The sequence below is a fragment of the Erinaceus europaeus genome, chromosome 9 (genome assembly GCF_950295315.1).
Source record: "Erinaceus europaeus chromosome 9, mEriEur2.1, whole genome shotgun sequence".
Lineage (NCBI taxonomy): Eukaryota > Metazoa > Chordata > Mammalia > Eulipotyphla > Erinaceidae > Erinaceus > Erinaceus europaeus.
The window spans coordinates 94,217,229-94,238,318 of record NC_080170.1 but is presented as its reverse complement, the minus strand read 5'-3'; the positions used below and the strand labels follow the sequence as shown (position 1 = coordinate 94,238,318).

Below are 21,090 nucleotides of genomic sequence, written 5' to 3'. Positions count from 1 at the left end.
ACCTCAACATGCTTCACTTCAGACTGTGTCCAGAGACTTCACGTGTGGAATGACAACCCTTCAACTTCATTACTCGGGTGAGACCTTTCCTTTCATAGTATATTCTAATTTCATCTCAGGTGGTTCACTTTCTAATAAAGTCCCAAAACCTAGATATAGACCAGTTTCTGTGAGAGAGAGCTTATGTTCACACGTATCTGTAAACTACTGCAAAATATATGCCTGAATGCAGAAGTGCACTAGAGTTTGCAGTGAGTACCCCCCTAACACTTCCTCTCCTCTATTCCAAGCTTTGGGTCCATGATTGCTCAACAATTTGTTTGGCTTCGTATGTTAACTCTCTTTTCAGTCACCATGTTCCAGATGTCATCAGGATGCCAGCCAGGCTTCCCTAGACTGAAGACCCCACCAATGTGTCCTGGAGTTCCGCTTCCCCAGAGACCCACCCTACTAGGGAAAGAGAGAGGCAGACTGGGAGTATGGACCGACCAGTCAACGCCCATGTTCAGCGGGAAAGCAATTACAGAAGCCAGACCTTCTACCTTCTGCAACCCACAATGACCCTGGGTCCATGCTCCCAGAGGGATAGAGAACGGGAAAGGTATCAGGGGAGGGGGTGGGAAATGGAGATTGGGTGGTGGGAATCGTGTGGAATTGTACCTCTCCTACCCTATGGTTTTGTTAATTAATCCTTTCTTAAATAAAAAAATAAAATAAAATAAAATAAAATAATAAATAAAATAAAAAAAGAAAGAAAGAAAAGTTTAGTTCTTTATTGCCAGAAAAATTCAAATAAAAACAACAATGAGATACTATTTCACTCCTGAGATTCTCATACATTAGAAAGGATAGTAACAATAAATACTGGAGGTTGCAAGGGTAAAGGAGCCCTCCTGGAGAGTTGATGGGAATGTAAATTGGTCTAAATCCTGTGGAAAGCAGTTTGGAGAACTCTCAGAAGGCTAGAAATAGATCTACCCTGTGACCTGGAAATTCCTTTCCTGGAGATATATCCTACGGAATAAAACACACCTATACAAAAAGGTCTATGTATACCTATGTTCATAGGAGCACAGTTTCTAGTAGCCAAAGCCTAGGTGTCAATAACAGATGAGTGGCTATGAAAGTTGTAGTATGTATGAACAAAAGTTGAGAAGTAAGAATATAAAGGGGAGACACAAAGTAGAAGTTGGACTGGGTTTGGTATATTTCACTAAAGTAAAGGACTCTGGGGGTGCAGGTGCATTCAGGTCCTGGTGCGTGATGGTGGAGGAGGACCTAGGCTGGCTGTGATTGTGCTTTGCAGAAAATAGAAAAATTTTACACATGGATCACTGTATTTACTATAAACCATTTATCATCATAATAAAAATAAATAAATATTTATTTTTAAATATGTGATTTTAAAAAAAAAAAAATAAAAAGTTTACTTTACAAAAATGTTTACAGCTTCTGCCTTGGTCTCTTGGAATACTTTTAATGCAAGAAATTGTTGTGCAAGAAATTTTTACTCCCCTGGTGGTTGCCATCTGTGAGGAAGCTCAAGCTATGTGGAGAGGTCACATACAGATAAGATATTTCCAAACAGCCCTCAGATGTTCTAACTGTCCCAACCCAGCAATCAGCCACTTAACTGCATTCTCAGCTAGTTCCAGTCTCAACCAACCCTGAATTAAGCCTGTTAGACCACAGAACTAACAGAGATAATAATAAACTATTGTTTTAAGCTATAGGATCTTAGGGTGATGTTATGCTGAACACTTTTTTTTTTAAAGAAACTGATCAGGACAGAGATGTACAAACTATTTTCTTCTCAAAATATTATCCCTAATATGTGAAGGAAAGTCTGGGCAAATAATGATTAAGTAGGTATATATTTTATTCTTTAGTGGGGGAAAAGGAAAGAAGTGGAATAGAGGAAAGAAAATTTGAAGTGACAAGAGAAATTATGCTATATGGTTTTGATCTTACTAGGTTTTGTTATTTATTGAAAAGAAGGAATCAAAAAGTCAGAGTTATAATCTGAGGGAAAGTTTCATATAAAATTAATCAGAAGTGAATTAGAAAAATAAAGAAATTCTTAGCTGCAATAAACTTCTAGAGGAAGTTGGAAAGAATGAAATTCATGCATAGTTAATTTGAATAATAGTTAATATTGATAGCCTATCAACAGTTTTATTATTATGAGATTTTTTATAAAAATGTACAGAAGTAGATGAGTTCTTGAGTATGAACAAGAGGCAAAACAGAGAATGGGCAGAGTGAAATCTTCTATGACCTCATTTGAGCTAAGGAAAGCAAATAAAGTCTGCAAGGCCTGAAGAGTGAATACTTTCATGCTAAATGAAAGGCAAAAATCAATGCAAAATGCAGCAGAGACAGAGAAGGAAGAGAAGTCTTAAGTCTGTGGTAGATTTATAGTCTGAGACAACCAGGGTGGGGTGACAGGGGTAATTAAGAGAAAGAGAAGAAAAACAATGTGATTGTACCTCTTTTTGTCCAATGTGTTCTTCAAAGAGATTTAATGCCAATCACTTTGGGAGTCAATCAAGATCTCTGAAGACATTCTACATTGTTCTCAATCATAGTTTATGATGATCAGGTTTTACTGTTATCTTTTTCTCCCAAATTATTTTATAAATTCTGCTCATAGGGACAATTTTGTATTATTTTTCTTCTCTTACATAAAGCAAGCCTCCGTTCAATGACCAAAAGCTACAGTGGTTATTATTTGTGACCTGGTACAAATAAGATGTGAGATTACATTATAAAGATTAATGGAATCAGTAAAGAAAAACCGTGCAATGAAACTTTCTCCTAGTGCTAGATAGATAAAGAGACACTAGAATACATGAGGACAAAGTACTATCCTCTCAGCAAAATTGTTTGTGTTCACTATACGCTCAGACTTTATAAGTATTTGGGTCACTCCAAAGAGTGATGCCCATAAAAAGAAAGATTCACCACTCACAAAACTGGTGACTTTTCCAGCTTACTTATTTATGCTACCAACAGAAAGACCCACAGGAACACGGAACAGAAGTCACTATCAGGCTACTTTCAGGTGATGGTCATGACAATGACCACTGAGGCTAGCCCTAATGTAATAAATGTGAAAAAAGTATAGCCTCTATTAACAAACATCCTGAGTCATCAGTCTAAGTTTATAAGTTGTTTTTTTTTTCTTTACCCTTTTTACCTAGATATATGTTTTGAAGTATACAAGAATTTGGGAATATTTACCTTAGCTCTGGCCATCTGTTCAACCCGGATCAGGAGGTCATCGACTTCTAGCTGCAAGTCATTCTTGTCTTTTTCTAATTTCTGCTTGACCTGCTGTAGATTTTCTACCTGTCCCTCAAGCTCAGCCACACTGTCTGCATGCCTTTTTTTCAAAGATGCAGACAATGCTTCAAAGTACAGTGTGGTTTTTTCCATGTCTTGGCGAAGCTTCTGGAATTTACTTTCCTGTTTCCTAGTTATCTCTAATTGAGCCAAGCTGGCTCCCCCTGCATCTTCCAGCCTCTCATTCAAGTCTTCCAGTTCTTGGGTAAGGTCTGCTCTCTCCCTCTCCACCTTGGCTCGAGTGGTTTTTTCAGCTTCCAGTTGTTCTTTCAAATACTGTATTTGAATCTGTAGCAATAGATAAATTTAATTTTACTATGCACTTTGCAGCATAGTTTATATTCAAGAAATTTACTGTATCTTTATTCACACTTAGTGAAGTAAAGAAAAAAAACACTTTTTGTTCCCATTTTATAGTTAAAGAAGTTAAAATATACAAAAAATTAAATGATTTGCTCTAAATCAGCACCAAGATCAGAATTAAAATTTGCAGTTCCTCAAGACCTTACAGCCCTTGGTAATGAACAACTTCTTAAATTATATTCATAGAGAAAAACTTCATATAGAGAGCACTTCCCAACAGAATAGGAAATACATAGCTCATAACAAGAAAATTTAAAGAGAGCTTGTGAAAAAAATAACATAATGAATTTCATATGCAATGATTTGCTCATCTGGACTTCATTTATCTGATAATTTCAACTACTGGACTTGAGCAAAAATATGATCAATGGAAAGATTATCTCCATTTAAAGCAACTTACTCATAGAAGCAGCAGCAATTATATTTTATACACAATTCTGAAAAATTTAGTTCCTTATTTTCTTTTAAGAAATTATTATCCTTTCCACTCAGAAGTAGTAATACATATGGGTGTGAGTTGGAGGATAAATCAAGGCAGGAACGTGGAAAAATGGGCAAAAAAAAATCTATATATAGGTACAGATAGTTATAGATATAAAGTAACCTGGATCTGTGTCAGTGGATGAACTATTGCAGTTTCCAGTGGAGGGGATGAGACACTGAACACTGGTAGTGGAACTGTTATGGAATTATAACCCTATTACCTTATAATTTTGTAAATCAATATTAAATCACTAATAAAAAATCATTGTCCTTTTCATTAAGAGTATCATGGGTATGTGCAGTGATATACCTGAAGAGCAAACCATGCACAAGAACCCAGATTCAACCCTCCTGTCCCACCTGCAGGGGGAAGCTTTAGGGGCAGTAAAACAGGGCTGTGGGTGTTTCTCTCTTCCTCTCTCTCTCTCCTCCTTCCCTTCAATTTATCTCTGGTTCTATCCAAAGTAAATAAATAAAATAAAATTTTTAAAAGTATTATGAAGAAGCTATTTTTTTTTTAGATTATACCAAATAAGTACACTGTCATATTTGTAAGGGAGTGCTGACAGAAAAGATGCTAGAAAAAAACTATGACTTTCATATCCAAGTAAAAGTGATCCCCTTCTAACTTGCTCTCTTGGGATTTAACCCTTTATTTCAAGCAATACTGTCACTGGTACACTTCCAAAACTTTCCTAAAAATAATTTTTAGAGTTACATTTTATGACCAGGGTGTGAAATGTATCTTTTCATTAAACAAAAAAAAAATGAATAAAATGTCATTTGAAGACATGTCTAGTAAACATAATATCATTTGAAGATTAATATTGTGCCTAACAGTGCCCATAAAATTGTGCCCATAAAATGTGCCCATAAAATTGTGAGAAGAGTTTTTCATCTTTTGTCAAAATAGCTTAGACAATAATTGTCAGAAGAAAATTTTTAATCAAAACTTTAAAGATAATTTGATTAATGGTTATATTACCAAGATAAACATCTAACGTCAAAGGAAATACATCTAACTGTATGCATATGGGAAGCTCTGTGTATTTCAGTTACTTTATAACATGATTGCATGGTTTACAACAGTCATATGAACTACCTACAAATAACTACAATTATCAAATAATGCTTTGAGACTGCAAGTGTTGCAAAGAATATTTTCAGCATGATTAACATCTCATCCCAAAGACTAATAATCATAAAAATTAAATTGTTAACAATGAGGCTTTCTATGGGTCGAGTACAGTTCTTCCTGCTTAAATAGATTGTTGTATATAATAATATTATTTCAAAGTTGTCAAGAGGATTACTGAGTGAAGAAATGCATGTCCAGGGCTTAGCACAATGCCTAATTTATAGAAAGCATTTAATGAATTAGTTATTTTGTGTATTGCTATCTTTATGATAAAGAAACTTAAACTTACCAATAGAAAGGATAAAATTACCAAGTAATTTTCTCTAAAATAACATAGCTGTGGATTCCACAGCTAAACCTCTCAAGCACTGTTCTTTTCTGCCTCTGTCTGTATGGCTGGCTCATTGAACAGATAGATACCTCAACAGAGTTTGTCACTAGAGCAACAGCCATTACTCTTAGATCTCCACACAGTTCCACACAGGTACTTGATAAGTGATTACCTGAAAGTCTTTAACCATCTTCTGCAGTGGAGTCACTAGGCCTTTCTCATTCTCCACTTTTGACATCATCTGATTAATTTCTAATTCTTTCCTGTTAGGAAAATAATTGAATTGACAAGAAAAAAAATCAGAATAATACATTTTTGTTTAACTATTTAAAAATATATAATAATAGCACATTAATTTACTCTTATTGCAAAATTTCAGTGATTACATCTTTAGCTGAAGTCTTTTTTATCATGTCAAATCTCTTCTCCTGCCCCAGAGGTAACCACCAGGGTCAATTTGGTTGAATGCTCCCAGAAATGTTCAAAATATTAAACTTAATTTTTTATATGTAAGTGGAACAATTTCATTTTCTTTGCTGTGAAAGGTATACCTTATTTCCACCCAAATGATACAGTGGAGTTCCGCCACCACCACCACAATGAACTACACATAGAATGTTTTATTTAAAAACTAGCTGTGATTTAGACTTCTATAGTTTATAGTTTATCCATTTCCCTACTAATGAACACTTTTATTTCTGTCAAAATTTGCTTTTATAGATAACACCGTTAATCTACCAACCACCTCATATACTTCATTGTCTAGAGTGAAAATGTTTGAGGAACGGGTTGATTAATTAAAGGCATGTGCTTAAAAATATACTGTCCTGCCACTTGCACTCCAACAGCAGCATTAAGTTATTATTTATCTATATTTGTATATAATATTAACACATGTCAACTCAGAAAATGGATTGCTAATATTCTTAGCATCGTTTGTTAAGCATGCTACACTGTCATCTCTAATTTTAAATGCCACTCACTTAATTTTTGCATGTGTATATTCATATATTTTTTTAAGAAAAAAAAAGATTTACAACAAAGTGGTAATCTTCTAGAAACATGAATTTCTAAAATACCAGTGGTTTTTCAACCTATAATCTACAAGGACATGGAGCTTCATTTTCACTTTGCTGACTGCAACACAATTTTCAAAATTAAATGCTAAGAAAACATAAGTCATTTTGCCCTTCATGGTTCTAACACATTAGTAAAATTTCTTATTTCCTCTTTTCCAAACCTGAACACAGGCGTGTTAATGGTAACTCAAGCACACAATATGCACTACTTGTGTACAGAAATAGGTAGAGGAGAAGCTTGTGTCTGCTCACTTAACTCTCTTTTCACTGTTTTCCTCAACTACCAATGTGCTCCCAGCTTTAACCTCACTTTATCTCACTTTAAAACCTCACAGTTTCCTACTATCATCTCCTTTCTTCAAGATAACGTGAAAATTCTAAGTGCTTAGAAGACAGTCTAAAAAAAAAAAAACACAGAAGTGGCCCAAAAGTGACATAGTTGATAAAGCACTGGACTCTAGATCATAAGGTCCCTAATTCAATCCCCAGCATCACATATATCAGAGTGATGTCTGGTTCTTTCTCTCTCTCTTATCTTTCTCATGAATAAATAAATAAAATCTTAAAAAAAAAAAAAACAAGAAAACTATTTCATTGAGAAAATGCATTTCATTGAAAGGTGAAAGAGAACTGACAAAGCCACTGTGCTCTGAGTTCTTTGAGTTATGAGGCATTCATATGAATTGCAACATCTGCTAATTTTGATGATCATCTTTTGTTTTAGACATTGAGGTTTAATATTTACATAGTAAGGTATTTTACCCAAACAACTATGTAGAAATGAATTGTGCTAAGTCAGTCAAAAAGTAGACATTTTTAAATAATGAAATTGAACCACAAAAGCATTGGATTTGGACTGTCTAATATAAACTTATGGGGAGGTAATGGCAAGTGATTGTTCCTTACCTATCTCTGATTGCCCATGACCTTCCTCCCCTCCACAATCTTTATCTGTATAAAAGTCTGACACTCATTACAAAAGCAGGGCTTGATCTGACTTAAATTCCAGCCTGGATAAAAGTACACTTCACTTTATACAAAATCTGATATGACAGAATCCATATGTCTGTGGCACAAGTCAGGGAGTCCTCTTATTTGACTTCAATCAGTCTATCATACTTTATACTAGAGTAAATTTTTTAATTTTAATGTTTTATGTCATTGGTCTCATCAGGATAAAAGAAGCAAGCTTCTTTTTATTTGTGACTTGTTGCCAATTACTCATATAGATGTCTTAGACCTTTCATTCACATCTGCTAGTCAGATGACTGCTTGGTTATATTCTTCTAAATTGTTATTGTTATAATTGAAAAAGGAGAGCACAGTAACATCCAGGGGGAAAAAAAGTTTTTCCTTGACTTGTTATCCCCTCTTCAGGTCTTGAGACACTTGGGCTTTAGAACCACAAGACTAAGTGATATTAAAGATCTATTTCTTCCAACATCAGGCTTTCAGACTCTTGTATCAGCAGACCATAGGCTTACTTCCTCAGTTTTTCTGCTAACAACAGTTGGCTGCTCTGCATCTCCTCTAGACGTTCCTGATTCATCTTTAAGTCATGCTCCAGTTTGTGTTTCTCCCTTTCACAGGTCATTCTAGATTTTCTCTCCTGCTCAATGGTACCCTCAAGCTGACAAAAGGAGATATTATTTAGATATTAGATATTATTTGATATCACTAGATGTCAAGTAAACAGGTAAGATTCAGACTTCATAAATGTATTCATTAAATACTTACCTTCCAGAAAAAGAAATACACATACAAACACCTATTCTGAAAAGGTTATATAGGTAGTTTAAATAAATAGAGCATGCAGCAATAGGATAACAAAAAACAAATAGAAACCACAACAAAACCAGGAAATTTTAGTGAAGGAGTTCTACCCTAGAGAAGGAAATCAATGATAAATGGTCCTTGCTTGATTGCTTTTGGTGAAGGAAGTTCACTCCTTCAATGGCAGCTCATTTCATGGGTGGATAAGTCCATTTACTCAAGAGAGCTTCTTCATAAGAAGCCAAAATATTCTCTGTAAATTTTTCCCACGAGTCTAAACTTTGATCCCCGAGCAACACCATGCAAATCTGTCTCCACATGGCCATCTTTAAATATTAGGCAACTATCCTGGGTGTCCTACTCATTGTCTTTTAAAGTACATCTCACATGTCATGGTTTCCATACCTCCTTCATCACCCTGACACCCTATTCTAGTTCATAACACCACTCTGTGGCGGTTGATCAGAAAATTCCTACTTTGTCTGGATTTATTTAGATTACTGCTATCATAATCATATTGATGATAGTATAGGGGGAGGCTAGGTCATAGTTATAGTATTGCTATTTGTTCATTGATACAGTTACTTTTCAGCAAGAGAAATTAATCTCTGTAATCAACAACAAATATGAAATTCAAGTGAAGGATATGGGGATTTCTGGGAGATAGAACAAAGTGTGTGTATCTGTCTGTGTGTGCACGTGTGTGTCTTTGTTAAAAGAGCAAAAATGAACACATGAGCACACATACACAGACTGACCAGTAAATCATACTCAGGCATTCTGAGATACACAATTAATGGAAATGAGAAGAGATATTAGACAACTAGTAGGTAATAAAGAAATATATGAAGGAGAAAGTAGATGATAATGAGCCTACCCACTGAGACTGATCCGTATTACACAATGAGCTTAAAGGTAGAGCAGAAGCATCATCTTTAGAATCTTAGATGATTTTCTAATAGTTTTGGTGAAACACAGCTTGTGCCTTACACATATCTTTCAACTATGAATAACCCTTAGCACTGCAGACCTGGAGACACAATCAGGCTCTAAACCAACCCTACAACATTTGCCTCAAGTAAAATACCAACATACCTGTGGGGACTATCAGGAGAAGTCAGCTATTTAGAATAACAATTTATAACTCATCCAAATGTTCTTTGTCCACTTTCCAAGGTTGTATGAAAGTTGAATTTGAAAACTAAGACAAGTTCTGGAGCCTGTCTTATACTATGACAGTTCAGAGTACACCAGGAAAAAAAACTGTATTTCTAAGTAGTAAGAGAAATAAACCAAGCAACTATGTTTTTTCTGAAACTATCAAGATAAATTAATTAAAAATTAGAAGCTGGGAGCCGGGAGGTGGCTCAGCAGGTTAAGTACACATGGCACGAAGCACAAGGACTGGCATCAGGATCCCAGTTCAAGCCCCCAGCTCCCCACTTGCAGGGGGGTCACTTCACAGGCAGTGAAGCAGGTCTGCAGGTGTCTATCTTTCTCTCCTACTCTTTGTCTTCCCCTCCTCTCTCCATTTCTCTCTGTCCTACCCAACAGCAATGACAGCAATAACAACAATAGTAATAACAACAACAATGACGATAAACAACAAGGGCAACGAAAGGGGAAAATGAATAAATAAAGTTAAAAAATTAGAAGTTAGCATATATGTAGGCAGGAGGTTAACCAACTAGGTACATCACTATTTACTTCATCTATTTTTTGTTCCAACTGTAATTTGACTTTGCTGAGGTTGCTGACTTTCTTCTCCTCCATACACAAGTCTTCCAGGATCTGCTGATGGGCCTCCTCCATAACTTTGGTCTCTCTGTTAAGTTTGTTAATGTCATCATTTAGAGACTCCACTTCCTCAGTCAAGTTCTTAACCTGTGGGAGGAAGACAAGAACCTCTTCATTAGAGCTACTGCTAATAAGTTGGTAGTAACACTAAAGGATGTCTTCTCATTTCTCTAAACAAAACAACAACAACAGAAACTAAAAGAAAAGAAATAAAGAATGGCCAGACCATGGAGCACCCAGTTAAGCACTCATAGTACTAAGTGGAAGGATCCATGCAAGGGTTTGAGCTCCTCCTCCCCACCTGCAGCGGGGACATTTCACAAGCAGTGAAGCAGGTCTGCAGGTATCTTTCTCTCCTTCTCCATATGTCCCCTCTCAATTTCTCTCAGTCCTATTGAGTAAAAGAGAAGGGAAAAAAATGGCCACCAGGAGCCAAGGATTCATGGGGCTGGCACGGAACCCCATCGATAACCCTGGAGGCAAAAGAGACAGAGGGGGTGGGGGAGAGAGAGAGAGAGAGAAAGGAAGGTAGGAAGGAAGGAAGGGAGGGAGGAAGGAAGGAAGGAAGGAAGGAAGGAAGGAAGGAAGGAAGGAAGGAAGGAAGGAAGGAAGGAAGGAAGAAAGAAAGGAAGGAAGGGAAACCATCTCATAAAGTATTCATTGTTGTGCTGGGCGCTGGTGCCTATTACAATAAGCAAGGCCCCAGGTTGGAGCCCCTGGTCCCCACCTGCAGGCAGACAGCTTGCCAGTGTTGAAACAGGGTTGCAGATGTCTGTCTCTCTCCCTCCCTACCTCACACTTCCTTCTCAATTTCTGACTGCCTACCCAATAAAAAAATAAAGATTAAAAAAAATGCATCCATTGTTAAAAATAATCAAATATAGTCAATTTTTATATCCTTTAAAATATCTAAATTCATGTTTTTCATATATATGCATAAATTTTCAGTTTTCTTTGGCTGGTGAGATAACTGAGCAGGTGAGATATATGGTTCAATCCCTGCTATTACATATCACTGAGTAAGCTCTTGTCCCTCTCATAAATAGACCTTTTAAAAAAAGAGAAAAGAAAATCTCAAATAATGGGGTATTCTGGTTAATAAAAATTATCAGTATTATTACATAATCAGTTTTCATAATGTCATACTCTTTTTTGTTGTTGCATCATTTTATGGGGGAGGGGCTAGTGGTTTGTAGTACAGTTATTGACACATGGATACAATTTCTCATCTATGATAGGTGTCTATAAAATATTCTTACCTCAGCCTAAGTGCTTTTCCACTATTGTATTCTAGGACCTCAACCTCCCCCCACTCCTAGTATCCTCTCTTCCCTCCTTTCCCAGAATCCTTTGTTAGAGTGCAAAACATGAAACCCAGTCCAAGTTTAGCTTTGAGTTTTGCCTTTCTGCCCTTATTTCTTAAGTTCTGCCTATGAGTAAGATCACTCATTATTCATCCTTCACTAGCGTGTCAAATTCTTATATAAAAGCACCACCATTAAAGGTAATTTAGCTTTTGCTTGATTGAGGTGGGGAGATGTATTAGTCTTCTTGTGCCTTAATATGCCAAGAAAGTGGCAGTTAAAGAAGAATGGCAGCTGGGAAAATATGCCCCCAAAAAAATTTAAAAAGGAAGCTGACTATCATTAAACCCTCAAATTGTTTATAAGAGATGCTACTTAAAAATCTGCCAAAATTACAGGGTCATTGTGAAGACGAGTTGTTTAACAGGAAATTGAACACAAACCTAATCCATACATAGACGGAACAAGTTAAACATTGCAACTGAAATGAACAAAACATCAAAGTCTTTAACTGGAATTAAAGTGACATCTTCAAGGTCAGATTTGGCACCAATGACAGATCTGGGGATTTACAGACATCCCAAATCACCTGTTAGTGAACTGCATCATGAATGCTCTCTTTCCAAAAAAAAAAAGTTAGAGGCCCAATGAAACCATTTTGCTCATTCTATTAGGTTTCAAATGCAACGAGATTGGATCAAATAAAAATGTTTCATTTGGGGGATTAAGTGGGGTTCTATAAATATGAGTTGAAAATTTGAGTTGGGACAGCATAGTTCATCAGGTCCTTCACTTTATGCCAGTTCTGACTCCCAGCACTGTAAAGTGGCAGGCCACAGTGTTGATTAATTTAAACAGCAAGTCTGGTACCAAATTCTGATTAGAAATGGATTCAGACATCTAGGCCTTCCTAATAGTATACAAAAAAAAAAAAAAAAAAAGTACCCTGTGCTCTGTAGCACGCTTCTCCTTCTCTGACTTAGCCAATATTGTTTCCAGGTCATCGATTTCTTTCTTCAACTCAGAGCATTCATCTTCAAGTTTCCGCCCTCTGGCAGTCAACTCAGAATTTATCTCCTCTTCTTCCTCCACCCGTTTAGACAGTGTCTTGATGCTGGCCTCCAGCTGGATCTTGGATTTAATCAGCAACTTGCATTGCTCTTCAACATTTGCCAGGGTCTCTTGCTCCTGCCATGATGAGGAGAAAATTGTTGCCAACAGCTGGAAGTAATTTATCAGCAAGGCGAAATGCTGCTTAACACATAGCAAAGAGATAATTGCCTGCCCTCTGCACAGCACTTTCACCTACCTTTCCTAAGCAGTTGAAATAATATTCCCAGTTCCCTGATCATATTGTGGAGAAGTGGTGGACTTGCTTGTGTTTGGAGGGGCTTTCAATCTTTCAAACCATTCATTCAGTAGATTAGATTACCTCTTCTAAAGCACTTAATAGAATCCTGGTGGCCTAAAGGAGCTAACATGCCTCCCACAACCAGCGGTGTGCTGTTTAAATCACAGTTTGTGAAAGAATACACATGGGAATATTTGAGGCGATGCCTGCCCAGAATATAGTATTAAGAATGCAGTGTTGCTCTGTAATATATATGAGTGTTCTGATGCATTTGTTCAATATATAGGCTTCTTCTAATAGAGTTGTATGTTTTTTATTCTTAGGCTGAATTCAGAATTTATAAGGCTATTTGCAAATCACTAACTAGATTTTACTATTATTTTCAACTAATTATTTTTCCACAATGATTCTTCCTGCAATAAACTCCACAAGTTATGCCCATTAAATGTAAAATACTCTTTCCTTTCATCCTTTCAAGTATACTGCTTCCAGTTCTCTGAGAAGACCCACTATTTATGTGATATGGGTCAGGAGAAAAAAAAAAATCAGGTCTAGTTGGTTTTCTGCTACAAAAAGCACCTTTTGTAATTTTGAACCCCTCTAATTTGTCTCCACTAGACACCAACTAATGCCTCTTCTTTGTGAGAACATCCTTAATTACTATAGCCCCCACTGCAACATAACCACATATATTTCCATCTTACATCTCTAGACCTCACTCATTCTCCAAAATATGCCAGTTTGGGCAATTAACAATCTTTTTGCCTGGCTTAAGTTTTTGCTGTGTTTTAGATCAATAATATGAAAAAGAAAAAATTCAAGCTATTTTGTCTCTGATTAGCTCCTGGCAAATCTACCTGCCCAAGAAAGGGGATAGAAAGAGGTATAGATGGTGAGAGGCACAGAATAGTTCATCTCCAAAAGAGAAGTACTAAATTAAAAGCAGACAAATGTTAAGGTTTCCAGCATTTGGCAAATATGAAAGCATCTGACCTTAGTTCATCCCAGATTGACAAGCAGAAGAGTTGTTTGTTCTACTCTATTCAGCATGAGTACATGACCCTGTCACCATCACCCAATGAAGAGGACAGTTCAATCGACCATCATTGATCCCTTCATTAAGCATGACTGTGGGATCTGGGAACCAGCTGAGCAATATTGTGGCACATAAGGGTTAGATCATCCTTTCCCCACTGACATTTATTCCCTCATGGACTAGTGGGCTCACTCAGTCATACTGGTATTGCAGAAAATGAATACATTTTTTAAGAATCCCTTCCTAATTTTCTTCATCCATAGTATGTTGACTTGTAGCCTTAAATGTGAATAAAATATTTCATGCCTCTGAAAGTTTTTTAAAATCACAGTTACAATTTAAAGCCACCTTAGCCTTCCTGGATTTGCCCTGGAACTGTTTTTTACATGTTTCTGTTGCTCCCCACATAAAGCCTTTATCCTGTCTCCCAGACTTTTACCTCCACTCCCTACACATGTTGGGTCCATGTCTACTTCTCACATAAGCTCAGGTAGCACTGGCTATTCTCTCTGTCTGTAGGAAGAATGATTAGAACAAGGAGGGCAGCTATCACCCGAAATAGCCTGTTCCTCTAACTAGACAAAGTAACACTATTATAAATTGTGATATCTTAACAGTTTAGATCTTAAACTAGGTTTGGAGTGGGATCCAGGGTTTGTATTTTTGGTAAGTATCTCTATGAGGCTGATAAATACTAAAATTCTTTAATCAATACTATGTTAAATATGTGTCAGGAGTCTGGCTCTGGGTGTAAATTATTATGTAAAATGTGACCTATTGAAACAATGATGAATAGAAAATCCCCACAATAAAAGAACAACTGGGGTTGGGGGGGGGGGTCAGACTAAAAATATTGAATTTTCTGTATTTAGTCCAAAAAATAGGAGAAACTGTTTTGCTTATTTTAAAATTTTACAATTTTACACATTTTAATTTTTTTAAATTTTACATACTTTAAAAATTACAACTATGATAAGTGAGGTGGAAAATATAATAAAGATCCTTGAGAAATGTTATTTTGTTCAATATTGTTTTGTTTTAATGCTGATGAGGATTGGTTTCTGACATGCTCCCTGCGCTGTTCTTTTAGGCTCAAATCACCCACCACCCTGAACTGGAATAAGAGGGTTGGGATATAAAAGAATATAAATTTTACTGAATATTGGAAATATTTTAGGTCTGTGTGCTTCTTTAGTGTTTTTGTTATTGTTGTTTGTTTGTTTGTTTGTTTTAGCCACAGAGCTAATAAGCTTTGACTTATGGTAGTGTGGGGGACTGAACCTGGGACTTTGGAGCCTCAGGCATGACAAACTCTTTGCATAATAATTCTGCTATCTACCTCCACCTCTGTAATGTTTTAGTGACCTACATATGCTATAGGGACTTTACTCTTGATCATATCAAATAGCCTATGATAAATTTGGTTTTACAATAAGTTGTTCAATGAAAGTTAGTTTCCAAGACCCTCTCAACAATATTTAGTGGTGACTTATACAATTTCCTACCTCCCTTTAGGATGTTTGGGAATAATAGTTCCAAGTCTACAGAGAAGACATCTGAAATGACACACTAATATTACATTAGAAATGTTGACTTGAATGCCAGGACCAATGGTATGGAGTTTATAACACAATTGTTACAGGATCTGAGGTTTCATGAAAGAAAAAAACATTATTTTTTTTAAACATGATGTTTAATATAATAGACTTCTAGGTGCCAGGTGGTAGCACATTTAGTTAAGCACATACATTACACAGTGCAGAAGAACCTGGGTTCAAGCCCCAGTCTCCCCCTATAGAGGGAAAGCTTCATGAGTGGTGAAGCAAGAGCTGCAGGCGTCCCTCTGTCTCTCTTCCTCTCTGTCACCACCTTCCCTCTCTATTTTTGGCTCTCTCTATCCAATAATAAAGCTAATACAATTTTAAAAAGATAACAGATTTATAATATTAACTGAATATTAGAATTGCCCATACAAAGTATTAAGAAACACACAAGATCTGCTTGATCAAAATAGCTGAAAGTGGAATCTAGGCAGCTTTCTCTGTTTTTTTTTTAATACTTCACAAGTGAGTTTCATGTAAATTCAAGGTTGAAATTGCAGTTTAAAGAACTTAATTGATTAGTAATATTAGTTTGAACTGGGGAAGGGAAGTAGGGGGACCAAGATCAAAAAACCCAGCTAGGAGCAGACTGCAATAATCCCAAAGATCTCAGTAAAGCTTTTTTCAGAACTGCTTAAATCTTGTCTTTTGATTTGCTAATGAGTCATGAGCTACACACTGAATTTCAATCAAGACGCAGAACTTCCTAGCTCCCACGACAGACTGTGGTACTTTTATATATCTAAAACCCAACTAATAGTTTGTCTCTTTGTCAGACATCCTGCCAGTGAAACCATATAACAAGATATCTCTTTAAGTGTTTCCATTGTCTGTATTTGATGAATTCTATAGTTATTTGAAAAGCACAGTGTCTCTGTTTTTTGTTCTCAAGTCAACACTGCCTACAAAACAGGAGAATCTAATTAAAATCTTGAAGTACAAATGGTGGGACCACTCACAGCCTGCAGCTGAAGAAGCAGGTCATTCTTTTCCCAGATGAGGGAGTCTTGCTTTGCTTTCAATTCCTCTCTCTGAGATTCTGATTTCTCTAAGGCTTTTTGCAGTTGCATACACTCTTCCTTTAGCCCAGCTATCTCAGTTCCCATTCCATCAGATTTGACAAGAGGCTTGATCTTGAAAAAGAGTTTCATCCAGGGCCAGTTCTTGAAAGCCATGAAAGCTCTTACATTGCATTGGATCAAAATAAGTGCATCCCTAAATGGGGGGTAGGGGTGGGGGGGAGAGAAAAGCAAGCTAACACAGGCTGCATAAGATTTATTTTCCAAATTAAGATCTATAATAAGCACAACTTTTTAGGAATCATTAAAATTTCTCATTACTTTTCAAAGCACTTCTATATCTGGATTCTCATTTGTGTCTGGTAACACCCTATGAAAGACTTACTGGCCTAGCAATATTATGAAGTAGTGTCCTGCAAATGCTCTCACCACAAATACCCTGTACATGGGAGATTATTTTGAAAGAGACTATTAAATAGGGAGCTAAAAAACCTGCATTGGAGTGAATATGGGTATAGTTTGACTATCTTAATGTAAAGTAGGAATTAGTAATGGTATTGTAGGGACTTGCATTTTTATATTCACATGGAAAAGAAGGTAAAGTATGACTTTCAAAGAAGTTCACTCAATGCAGAGGAAGGGATCAAATGCAAGTGCTTTCGATTTGGACTAGGTCCAGGGTGAAAGAAAAAAAGCTCATTTTAGAGATGAAGGAAGTTAACAATGAAGAAATTAGGAGTATGGAGCCATGTGGTGGTATACCTGGTTAAGTGCACATGTTATGATGTTATAGTGCACAAGGACCCAGGTTCAAGCCCCTGGTCCCCACCTAAAGGGGGGAAGTTTTGCAAGTGGTAAAGCAGTGCTGTAGGTGTCTCTCTGTCTCTCTCCCTATCTTACCCTTCACTCTCAATTTCTGCCTTTCTCTGTCAAGTAAATAAAGAGAGACAGAGAGAGAGAGAGAGAGAGAGAGAGAGAAATTAGGAATATTATGCAAGTAAGACTCAACCAAACTAGAAATTGTGTTCTATAAGAGAGTCCCAAACTCTTATATACTTCCATATCACAGTGTAAACTACATCAGGTTCAATACCCAGCACCATCATAAACCAGAGCTGAGCAGTGCTCTGACAAAACACACACACACACACACACACACAAACACATACACACACTACGGAGTAAAGAGAAGGTTTTTAGGAGTTTTCTTTTCTTTTTGAATCTTTATTTGCTGGATACAGACAGAAATTGAGAGGGAAAGGGGTGATAAAGAGGGAGAGAGACAGAGAGACACTTGCAGCATTGCTTCACCACTTGTGAAGCTTTTCCCCCTGCAGGTGGGGGCCAGGGACTCCAACCTGGGTCCTTGTGCACTGTAACATGTGCGCTCAACCATGTGTGCCACCACCTGGCCCCAGGAGTTATTTTCTCTAATATTTTCTGGCATTGTAGTGTAAATTTTCCTGTTTGGGGGAAAGAGGAGTTAATAGAATGTCAATTAAACAAGTTATACTGAGATCTATGGATTCAGTAATGTGTGCTTTTGGGAAAATAACAACAGTAGAATTCCTTGCTGACAATACCTGTTTGGAAATTTTGTTCTCCATGATTCTATTAAAGGTTAAGAAAATGTGTATAAATAACTTATTCAGCTCAACAAAAGAAAGAAAAATAATGGGGCTGGGTGGTGCACACCTGATTGAGCACAAGGACCCAGGTTTGAACCCCTAGTCCCCAGCTGTAGGGGGAAAGCTTTGCAAGTGGTGAATCAGTGTTTCAGGTGTCTCTCTGTCTCTCTCCCTCTCTATCAGCCCCTTCCCTCTTGATTTCTGGCTGTCTTTATCCAATAAATAAAGAAAGAAAAAAAGAAAATATGAAAGAAAAATAATAACTCAATAAAAAAGTGGCTGTTTTGTACCAAAGTAAAAGACTGTGTGTGTGGATGTCTCTGTGTGTGTGGGGGGGGGGCGGTACCTGAAACATGATTATAGAGGAGGATCTAAAGGGGGTTGAACTGCTATGTGGAAAACTGCAAAATGTTACACATGTACAAACTACTATATTTTACTGTCAATTGTAAACCATTAATCTCCATTAAAAAAAGTGGGACAAAGAACTGAGTGGGAAATTTTCTAAGGAAGAGATACACATGGCCTACAGACATATGAAGTAATGCTCCATTTCTCTTATCATTAGAGAAATGCAAACTAAAACTACACTAAGATTTCACCTCAGACCCACAAGAATGGCTTATATCAGCAAAACAAAAAATGTGAGGTGTTGGTGAGGCTGTAGAGAAAAGGGGAATCTGCTATACTGCTGGTGTGAGCGCAAACTGGTATAACCTCTCTGGAAAATTGTATAGAATCCTTAAACAAAGGGAAATTACCTTATGAATTACCTTATGATCCAGAAATACCACTCTTATTACAGTGTCTAAAGGACACTGTAACACTAATTAGAACGGACATATGTGGTAGCACAGCGGGTTAAGCACACATGGTGCAAAGTGTAAGGACCAGCATAAGGATCCCGGTTCATGCCCCCGGCTCCCCACCTGCAGGGGAGTCGATTCACAGGTGGTGAAGCAGGTCTGCAGATGTCTATCTTTCTCTCCCCCTCTCTGTTTTCCCCCTTCTCTCTCCATTTCTCTCTGTCCTATCCAACAATGACGACATCAATAACGACAACAATAACAGTAACTACAACAATAAAACAACAATGGCAACAAAAGGGAAAATAAATAAATAAATAAGAAGGGACATATGTACCTCTATATTCATAGGTGCATTATTCGCAATAGGCAAAGAATAGAAGCAGCCTGAATGTCCACTAACTGATGACTGGATAAAGAAGTCATGAGATACATACTCATGAAATGCTATTCTGTAACAAAATATATATATATATATATATATATGATATTGTATTGTGTCCTTTGGGACAAAATGGATGGAATGGGGGTGATTATGCTTAGCAAAGTAAATGAAGAGATGAAAGACAGCTACTGGATGCTTTGACTCATGTGAAATCTAGAGAACTGAAACACATGAACTTGCAAAAGAAAAAGGAAGAGGAGGAAAAAGAGAAGATGATTCAGGAGGAGGAGAAGAGAAGAACTCTTAAGACTTTGTAAGAACTATGGTGGTTATCATCTAGAGGATGTGGTATGGGACTATACATTGTAATCTTATAATCTTGTAACATACTATTTTGATCACAAAAAGTCATTTTATTTAGCAATACAAAGAAACACTGGAAAAGAATGAGAATATTTACTGAATCTCTGGGGAAAAAATGGCACAAAAAATTACATTTCATACCATCTAAAACTATATTCTAAAACTCTTTTTCACACATTTATCTTTTATTAGTCTCACTATTCATAGCCTAGAAAAAAATGAATAAATAAATAAAGGATGGAAAACCAAAAAACTTCACGTAAGTGGTTAAATATAATGATAAATGTCTCTAGTAAATCTACCTAACATGAAGAAGAGATTGATGATTATATGTTACCTAGAGTCACAGTCTCTGACCCAGTAGAGTTTACAAAATAGTCATAACAACTCCCAGTTACTTTGTGACCTAAAGAGTTGTCTGTGAGGTGCACTCAAATTCTCCCAGGTCAGCTCTTACTGTAATTGTGAGTCATACTACTTTCAGAGATCCAGACTGCTCAAATTGCAAAGAATGTCTCCAAAGGGAAGGATGCAAAGCCAAATACAGATTTAGTGAAATTCCCACCAAGGTCCCACCAAACTTCTTTAGGCAAATATAACAAAGTTACAAAAGTTTACCTGGAATTATAAAATACTTAGAATTGCCAAACCAATCTTGTGAAAATCCAGACATTGCACTCCCAGACCTCAAACTATTATAAGGCTATTGTTATCAAAGCTGCCTTGAACTAGAAAAAAAAATAGCACAGTGGCTGGTGGAATAGAATTGAGAGCCCAGAAATAAGCCCCCACACCTATGGACATATAATTTTTGGACAAGGGGGCCCAAAATATTAAATGGAAAAAGGAAAGTCTCTTCAACAAATGGTGTTGGGAGAACTGGATTGGAACACACAGAAGAATGAAACTGAACCACATCATCTTATCACGCAAGAAAGCAAACTCCAAATGTATCAAGGGTTTGGATGTTAAGCCAGAAACCATCAAATATTTATCGGAAAACATTGGCAGAACTCTCTCTGATCTATGTTTTAAAGGTGTCTTCAATGACTCAATTCCATTTGCAAGGAAAACAAAAGTAAACCGATGGACTATATCAAATTGAAAAGTTTCTGCATAGCAAAAGAAACTACCACCCAAAAAGAGAGACATCTTAAGGAATGGAAAAAAAAAAAAACCCAACATTTTTATGCCATAAATTAGACAAAAATCTCACCTAACTCAGCCAAAAAAAAAAAAAAAAAAAAAACTCCTTATACAAAAGCAGGGAGAAAATATAAACAGAATA

At 36.6% G+C, this 21,090-nt stretch overlaps 1 protein-coding gene across 1 annotated transcript in view; it reads right to left on the bottom strand.

The window, feature by feature from the left end:
* Positions 1-21,090, bottom strand: part of MYH15 (myosin heavy chain 15) — a 184,432-nt gene that overhangs the window by 60,203 nt on the left and 103,139 nt on the right. The window contains 6 exon segments of the mRNA XM_016187700.2: positions 3,244-3,633; positions 5,833-5,923; positions 8,224-8,369; positions 10,220-10,396; positions 12,559-12,801; positions 16,561-16,816. Of these exon segments, the coding sequence (XP_016043186.2) occupies positions 3,244-3,633; positions 5,833-5,923; positions 8,224-8,369; positions 10,220-10,396; positions 12,559-12,801; positions 16,561-16,816 (1,303 nt within the window).